Source organism: Lygodium microphyllum, chromosome 9, assembly GCF_053477565.2.
Source record: "Lygodium microphyllum isolate KBCC chromosome 9, Lygodium_microphyllum_v1.1.10, whole genome shotgun sequence".
Classification (NCBI taxonomy): Eukaryota; Viridiplantae; Streptophyta; class Polypodiopsida; order Schizaeales; family Lygodiaceae; genus Lygodium; species Lygodium microphyllum.
The window spans coordinates 150506547-150515778 of record NC_141143.1 but is presented as its reverse complement, the minus strand read 5'-3'; the positions used below and the strand labels follow the sequence as shown (position 1 = coordinate 150515778).

General features: G+C 41.2%; 1 protein-coding gene across 2 annotated transcripts in view; it reads left to right on the top strand.

The window, feature by feature from the left end:
* Positions 1-1892: 1892 nt before the first annotated feature.
* The window catches only part of LOC148031714 (uncharacterized), a 39704-nt gene continuing 32364 nt past the window's right edge, over positions 1893-9232 (top strand). Inside the window, exons 1-8 of one of the 2 annotated variants that reach the window (XM_087685284.1) lie at positions 1893-3183; positions 3276-3484; positions 3649-3688; positions 4076-4138; positions 4234-4348; positions 4439-4503; positions 4628-4705; positions 4945-5010. In XM_087685284.1, the coding sequence (XP_087541410.1) occupies positions 2098-3183; positions 3276-3484; positions 3649-3688; positions 4076-4138; positions 4234-4348; positions 4439-4503; positions 4628-4705; positions 4945-5010 (1722 nt within the window). In that variant the 5' untranslated portion in view covers positions 1893-2097. The remainder of the gene's footprint in view (positions 3184-3275; positions 3485-3648; positions 3689-4075; positions 4139-4233; positions 4349-4438; positions 4504-4627; positions 4706-4944; positions 5011-9232) is intronic. The other variant, XM_087685283.1, reaches the window with a different exon arrangement.

Here is a 9232-nt window from a genome sequence, read left to right as displayed (position 1 = left end):
AGACTACCAACATGAACAATATCCAGCTCCACATTGTTTGGCTTAGCCTCCCTTGTATCCCATAGTAAGCATACTTAGTTGCAAAATGGGCTCGCCAATGGAAGAATATAAAGTGGTTTGCCCAACCCTTTGCTAATCTTTGACAACAAGCTCCATAAATAGGCTGGGAGCTTAGGAATCTCCACCCATATTGGGAAAATTTTTTTGGTTCTACTTTGCTTGTCTTCATAGGCTACCATTCCATGGCATACAAGAGATCAAGGACCTAGAAGTTGGTGTCTTGGGCAAGCACATTCTTTGATATGTTTGAATAACTAAATACCACTTAAGAAAATTACGTGCTTCCATATATAATTGATCAAGGACCTAGAAGTTGACATATTGGGCAAGCACCTTCTTTGATATGTTTGAAGAACTAAATACCACTTAAGAAAATCAGAGGCTCCCATGTATAATTGATCAATTGATCCATTGCCATTGAGAATTGCATCAAACCATGTGGCAAACTCCATTGGTTTTGGAGGCTTCCATGGAAAAAAACACAAAGACAACGTGAGTGTTGAAGCACATTAGCACAAACTTTATTGGAGTCAAGTGTGATTTTCTTAGCTGATCCCTCTTGTTTTTCTTCCATGCTCTTAAGATTTCATTGCTGGTGCCAAAATATCTCAAGGACCTAGAAGTCGACACCTTGGGCAAGCACCTTCTTTGCTACCACTCCCTAGTCCTCATATATAATTGATCAATTGATCCATTGCCATTGAGAATCCCATCAAACCATATGGCAAACTCCATTGGTTTTGGAGGCTTCTTAGAAAAAAACACAAGGCTAGCCTAGGTGTTGAAGTGAAGCACATTAGCATAGACTTTATTAGAGTCAAGTGTGATTTTCTTAGCTGATCCCTCTTGTTTTTCCTCCATGCTCTTAAGAATGCATCATTGGTGCCAAGTTATCTTAAGGACCTAGAAGTTGATACCTTAAGCAATCACCTTCTTTGCTATGTTTGAAGAACTAAATACCACTTAAAAAAGTCCCCATCTCCCATATATATTGATTTATTGATCCATTGTTGTTGAGAATTGCATCAAACCATGTGGCAAATTCCATTGGTTTTGGAGGCTTCCTTGGAAAAAAACATAAGAATAGCGTGGGTGTTGAAGCAAAGCACTTAGCATAGACTTTATTAGAGTCAATTGTGATTTTCTTACCTAATCCCTCTTGTTTTTCCTCCATGCTCTTAAGACTGTGTCGCTAGTGCCAAGATATTTGTAACTAGCTGAGGATTCACTTCAAGTCGAAGCTTTGCAATTCTATGTTACTAGAGTCTTGTTTGGGGTTCCAAGATATCCATAGATTCACTTCGAGTCAAAGCTTGCAGTTTTGTGTCGATATAGGGCGGGTTCAGACAAGCCCGGACATGGGCGAAGCACAGGGGCGTCTATTGAATGTGTCAAAAAAGGATTGGCGTAGGGAATTGAGGACGGACATGAAACCTGTCCGCCACATCTATGGCAGACATAAGGCGGCTGAACACACTATGCCATTCGGAAGGCTTGAACAAGTGCCACTTCAAAAGTAATTGAAAGAGTTTACTAGCTGGCCGATGATGATTTGTTGTCCAGCTAGAGCGCAAGTGTTTATGTAAAATCTATCCGACTGTGTGTGAACTGAATCAGAACGAAAGACATTTTAGAGAATGTGTCTGTGTCCGTTTGACCTACTGTGAACCGGCCCATAGTCTTGTTTGGGCTGCTCCTCTTTGCTTTGTGTTAGTACCTTCTTTTGTGTCATCTACTCCTTCGTCCCGGTTGTGCTTGTGTGACCCTCTATTATCTAGCTGTCGACCTGCTCTCACTCATCGAGTTTTCGTTCATTCTCTCCAATATCACAAGCCTCCTTAGCCCTACGAATGGTTTTGTGAGCGATCCTCGCTGGATCTGAGTGCATGGGCTCACCACCCACGTGGTTTGCCACTTAAACTCGTAACCCTATTTGCTATAGAACTGCTCTTATTAGTTTCACGAGTGGTGTACTCGAAATTCAAAGATATCCATTGCGGAGCAAGACTTTCACAGCATCCGCTCCATCTCCGTCATATGGATTCTCCCATGTCTATTAAAGAGCTCGTGGAAATTCCCGTACCAGTCTCCCTCTCGAACAATGCTGGTATGACGTCTGACTCTTCGCCTGAACAATCAGGCGATGCTGCTCCTTCTCCTGTGGATTGTGACATGTCTACAGAGAAATCGTCAGCCTCTGCCGGTCCGTCCTCATCTCAGCGCAACAGAAGCCTCGGCTTTAAGAGGACGCGGGGTTGGAAACCGCCAAGCTTCTTGTCCAACAAGCAAACACATGTCTGCAGCCAGGACGTGAGTGCTCTTCTGCAGAAGCTTTCAAGACCTTTCGATGTTCCTGGCACCAACAGGTCAAGTGCAGCGTCGTCCTCTCCATCAAAGTTTGACTGTCAAAGCATGCACACGGAAAATCCTCGCGTTTCTGAAGTTCTAAATTGTGATTCAACTGTTAGCACAGAGAATTGCTCCGCAACCATAGGAACCTTAGAACATCAAGACATTGCGAACTCTCAGAACCTTTCAAACAATGCTACTACTGCATCTGAGGTCTTTCCACGCCAAAAACTTAGAGTTCCTTATTTCATTCAGGATCAGGTCTCAGGAACTTTGGGACGCAAAAAGTGTGCTACCGGGGGAGTTCGACAGATACCAAAACATGCTAGTTTACATACCATTTCAAGCAACTCCAAAAACTTTAAAAGCTCAGAGTCTCAAGAGAATGCAATTCCACATGTGGTCAAGAATCCTTACTGTCAAGGTAACACAGGTGTTTCGAAGTTCAAAATGCCGGCAATTCTTTCAACGCCTCACGTAGAGTCTGCCATGGACCAGCCAAGGATCCCTTTCTTAGTACGTAATGACCATGGACAATCTGGTGACACAGAGCCAGGGAAAGCAGCTTCTTATGACATGCTGCCATGTCAGAACAAGTTCTTTAGTGTCATGTATTGTGTACGGAAAAGGTTTGCAAAGCACAAGGGCCCTTGGTTTGATGGTGTTCTCATTGTGCGGGGCAGAAAGTGTACCTTGAAGGATACAGAGGGTAAACTTGTGTGCAAAGGAGTTTGTAATGGCAGCAAGAGTTTGCACGAGGATGCCACACTTGAAGTAAATCCTTTTTCTTTCTCCTGTCTCCTTAGAATTTGTTTCTGCCTTTGTTTACTACTCCAGACAAGAAAGGGCTGATTGTTGGCGGGCAGGTTAGCAAATACGAGGTACAAGTCATCCGAACTGCTTCACAAGAAGAGTACGAAAGTGGCACCCTATTCACTGGCTGCTTTGAGTCGACCTCCACATCACCTAATATTAAAGTAAAATCCATAAAACGGCAGAAGTTTGTGAGCTTTTCCACATCCAGGCTTAGCAACAAGGTCAACACTGGAACCAGTAAAAGTCTGACCAAAGGGAGGTAAATTGAACAGGCATATTGTTTCCTTCAGGATATTGTTGTGAATGCTTAAATGCTGTTAAAAACATCTGCATATTTGATGTCAATACAGTGCAATATGAATCAATCAACTTTAGAGTACGCAAACCCTTACCAAAATGTTTGCTTATTTTCTGAGTCTGCAGAGAAGGAGAATCAGTTGCTTCTCCACAGTCGATCTCCAAGGTGTACTTGGTTTATCATTCTTTTTACCACCTGAGAGTTCTCTAAATGGCATCACCTATTTGAGCAACAATTGCAGCCTAGATTAAAGCTAGTGCATTATACTTTCTGTACAACAATTTGATAAAGTTTGTCACCTGATGTTTGGCACATAATATCATTGATGCCCCGCCCTACTTTTTGAAAGAGTGATCTAGTTTTCTGCTAATGTTTGCTCCTTACAAACATTCTGATCTAGGGTAACTGTTCCATTTGTCTCCATGCATGTGCGAGTGAAAGATGATCATTCTCCAGAGGTTTATTCAAAGATGTTGATTGTTTGACCAAGGGTTTACATAGTCCCATCTGTATTACTTCCTCATGTCTATGGAACTGGGCATGGTTTTACAGGATGCAGTGATATTAAATACCAATTTCCTTGCAGATGGCTCAGCACCTGTTCAAGTAGATCCTGTATGTATCATGAATTGCACAAACTTTTTTAGTTTTGATCATTTTCAATATAGGAGTCATCCAAGACTTTGCTGCTAAAGTCTTTGCATGTGTAGTATATTGCAACCAAGCTCAGGCCACATCAACAAGAAGGGGTAAGGTTCATGTATGAATGTGTGATGGGTTTGAGAGCTCCTCTATTTACTGGCTGCCTTTTGGCTGATGAGATGGGTATGCTCTATTAAATTGCATCTTTGATAGGGGCATGGAACTGAACCTTCCTTGCAAGATTTTGAGAAACAGGTTGTTTTCTTAATGCAGGCCTCGGTAAGACACTTCAAGTCATAGCTCTTATTTGGACTTTTATTCATCGAAACTCAGGACTTGTAATTTTCATTTCCATTTGATCTTTCAAGACAGTTGATGCTATTGACGTGGGTGTATTGAGTGTCTCAAAGAGTAACAAATTGAGCCACCTTTGACTGTCACACCTTTATGCTTATTGATCAGGGCCCCAAGTTGCAATCACTTTTCAAGCGCATCATTGTGGTTTGTCCATCTTCACTTGTGCAGAACTGGGGAAATGAGGTCAGGATACTGAGAAGTGAGCTATATATGATTTTTCTATGTTCAAAGATCAGGCAAATAGTTTAAAAGAATCAGTGGCAAGTTGAAATCTGTTTGCTGTAGAAACCTTCTAACTCAAATAAATTTCTGACGTCTCATTAGAAGCTTTCAAGGTGCGATATATTTTGGACCATTGGTTTTGTCTTGCTGAGAATCTAATTGTTTGATATGTAAACTAATATAATTTTTCTATTCTTCAGGTGAGAAAATGGCTTGGTTCTGAGAGGTTGAAACCGCTTGTTGTTCATGCAGGTCTTTTGAAAGAGGTAAATTTTCAAGCTCATGCCAAGCTGTTGTGCATTCTAAAGTTCTTCAGGTTGCACTGAATTGTGATTCTCCCTATAGTCGGCAGTTTTACTCTATTGAATATTTGTGTTCTCCGTGAAGAGTTTTATGGTCGAGGAGTTTGAGACATCACGGTTGACTGGTTTGCTCTATCCTATATCTCTGTAAAATATTGTCTTTCAGACATGCATGATCTTCTTTCTCATGTTTACTAGAGGCTGCCCACAAGACGGCCCTAACTGAAATAAGCAGCATTCTGGAAGGTGCTAACCTGAGGGAGCCCAAAGTTGTAGGAGGAGAGAACAATGGGGATGCTTGCTTCCATTGCACTGAGTGGGGCATCCTTGGAGACATAAGAAGCATAAATGTTAGAAATATGTGTGCTACTCTATAAAGCACTATTGGGGACCAGGGTTTCTCTTGCAATGGTTTTCATTCGAAGAGAGCCTACTCATAGGTTTTCGTCCCTTCAAGGTGCTTTATTTCACATAAGCACAATGCAATACATTGGTAATGCCAGTTATAATGCAAAATGGAATGCAGGAATGCAGTAGGTGTTACGTGACTAGTGTCCTCACAGTGTAATTGTCCACGTATTCAAATGGACATGTACAAGAATGATCATTTTGATACAAATGGAAGATGATACAAAGAGAATGAAATAGATACAATGGTCAAATCCTTGTAAGTACCAAGAGAAGAATTCGCCCCCTCTAACCTCTGAAAGGTGGAAGGAGAAGGAAGTGCTGCCTTGCATCTCATCGTGTCAATAGTGAAGTGCGTGTCTCAGCTGGACACATGTGAAATGAATAGCCTCTGTGGTAGCCCTAAGGAAGGTTGTAACTTGGCCTCGAGATGGAAGCATCCATGCTGGTCCAAGAGTATGAAGCTCAAACGAAGATAAAACTGACATGGGAGTGCTGAACTATCCAAGTCTCTACCTGGATCAAAACCAGTAGGTCCCTGGAGTGTTAGTCCTTATTGAAATGCAAGCCATAAGCATGAGTACCAACATGATACCTTAAGGACATGCATACGTTGAATTTGGTAAAGATGCTTTTGTGCTTTAGTGGAAGGTTAAGAAGACATCCCACTACCAAAAGGTAGGCAAGCTTAAGATGTAGATGATAAGAGTACAAATGTGCAACAGAAGGGAAATATAAGCTTCAGCGAGTCTTGCAGGAATGGAAAGAGTTGTAGATGGGAAGGCGGGTAACATCTTGGTTGATGCCATAGGCATTTGAACCAGGGGAGGCACTATGTTCAATGATCCTTTGGATCAAAGGGTCTCGTGGGAAAGTGGGCTTGGCAAATAGCAACTCAGAAAGGGAGATCATGGATGCATTCTACCTATCAATGGGAGCATGAAGTGCATGAGGACCAGAGTTCATAGGAGGAGTGGCGGACTAGTTAGGCAACCCTTCTAGAGTTGAGGAGGGGGACTGGCTGAGGGCATTGTCCATATGCCACATGATGAGTGAATCTCCACTAATCATGTGGGAACCTTGCAGAGGTGGTGAATTAGCCACAGGGGTAAGAGCAGGAACCCTTTTCAACTGTCAAGGAGGTGTAGCATTGCCCTCTCTTGGTGGGCTCTAGGTCTCATATGAAAGGTAGAGACTCAGTTTTCGGCAGGCTGCCCTTGGCCTTTGATTGACACTTATGGTCGAAATGGCCTACCTTATGACAATTTAGACAAAACCTATTCTTATTTGGTATGATTTGCTAGCCTGAATTCAGTCCTAATTGGGAACTACTTTGTTTCTCACTAGTTTGTTATGGCTCGTTGTTGTCCGTCCCACTCCCTTGCTTCCCCTTTTGAAAGGTAGAAACTAGGGCCCCCTTTGAAGATGGCAAAAGGAACTTCTTGTGAAGTTGGTCAAACAACCTTGCTAATTGCAATAGTTGTGAGATTCACAATCCTAATGCACAACTCAACAAAAGTTGAGAGAAGCATAAGAGATGCTCAAATCTTTTTGAGAGCAGTCTAATAGAGATTTATACTAGTATAAGTTCCAAGCACCTAAGCAAGAAGCAACACTTCAAATTCAGAGTCACCTAACTATCCTATTTGAGATAGCTCTTTACTCCATCTCCATCCACCTCCAAGAGTCTTCTCCTTGGTCAAGCCACGAACATGCCGGATCACCTCAATCCATAGTTGCATGGAAATGTGCTTCCCAAGGTAGGAAACGTACGAAATGGGTAAGAAACGTTTCTTACCTTTTTGAGGTGTTTCTTTTATATTAGACAAAAGATTAGTGGTTGGAAAGTGACTTTATGACCCAAAAAAGTGTGCTCCATCATGAAAGCACCTTTTTCCCTTCTAAAAGCTCTTGAAAGTGGTGTTTTTCCCCTTGCAATCATGCCTTCTACTTGAAGCCTTGGGATTCATGAATGGTATAGCCCTTCCAATCAGTCCGTGACCTTTTGCACCCTACGAACTTATGAGGAGCTTATGATGTCTCTTCGAGCCACAAGATACGATAGCTTTGTGCTCATAATATAGGTAGCACAAGTACCATTGTAGCTATTGATGAAGATCTACTTGAGAGCTCCAACTCTAGCAACAAGAGTGATGAGGAAGAGGATTAGGAGATTGAGGACAATGAGGACATTCAACGCGAGTTCATAATCCATTTAGTACTCGTTTGATAAAGAGAATTTAGGATTGACTTTTGGTAGTTTTCATAATCCATTTATGTATTGAATATTTGACAAGGTTCATGAGGCTTGGGACTTGCTTGACACTTTGTTACTTCTATGATTCTTTTCATGTTTGCTACTTTTTTCCTTGCTTTAAAATAGTGTATAATGTTTACTTTTAAATATGATGCTAAGAATCATTGATAATGATATTAATCGTTATAAACTGAAATGTGATTTAGAAATGGTTAATAACACCTGTTTTCTTGAAGGTTTGACATTGTTCGCATGCTTATGGTGTAAAATTTGATCATTAGTCATGTAGATAATGGATAGGTAGGATTATTTCTTTGAGTATGTATATGGATTCTATAACCCATATTTTTTACTATATAGGTAAGAAACGTTTCCTCAAAATTAATACTTTAGGAAACTAGTTTGAAACCCGTTTCTTACCTTGCCGTTTCCAAAACTCCTGGCTACTATGCCTGGATCTCAGGTTCTCTTGAGCATTTGGGCAAGCCTTGCTCTTTGCTACTCTTCGCAACTTGGTAGAAACCAAGGTAACCACAAAATCTCATCCCTTAAATGTTCACATCTAGGCAACTCTCACGTGAAACATGAGGTGAAAGGGTTGAATAATACATACATGACAATTTTCTTTATAAACGAGTTACAACTCACAGATTTATACCATGCAAATTCTTTCTTGTTGACAAATGTTTTTTTTTTTGGGTACACAACATGAATAAGGATGTTATCCTATATACAATGTGCACAAAGACACAAAAAAAATCAAGAAAATTCTTTTTTTCCTCCCATTTAAAAATCACGTTTCAGTTAGTTGTTTCACTTAGGGCGTTTCACGTTTTAGTGGAATGTTTCAGTTGTTTCATTTAGGTGTTTCATGTTTTAGGGCGAGTAAAATATGCTTCAAACTTACATTGGCATGAACAGAAGGAGAAGAAGATGCATTGCTGATCTTCCATGACGATGTACCATGATGGCTCATTTATTTCATGGGTACTCCTGTTTTATACAATTCAAACAAACTTGCAGCTGATTCTGACTTAATTCAATCAGAATTAGGCGTGATGCTTTTGTTTTTCCTTGTCAAACAATCTGACTCTATGAAGTGCCACATCATCAACATTTTAAATGTTGTACCTAAGGGAAAAACACCAATTCCAATGTTCTTCACAAGTCATAACTTGTTGAATACGATCATGCAGACCATGATCTGCCATCGCCATGACTAAAACCTTGCCTTCCATGTTAGTTGTCTTGCCACCTCATCTGCACGCCAGTGTCCTATTGCCTGCTCTACCTATGAGTGTGCATGCAGGTAGTGCCGAAGTGCATTACATTCTGTGCCTCTAGGATTGCGGTTGCCCCCAATCACATAGCCTCATGGTAGATCCATGTGTCAGTAGTTTGGAGCTCTCTAGGAGTAGGTGACAGACCCCCAAGGTCCTTTTAGTGTAGATGATAGCATATAGGAGGGGAATAGTCTTTTTGGTGGTCCTAAGCTCTAGATGACAGCTTCCATGGCTACTT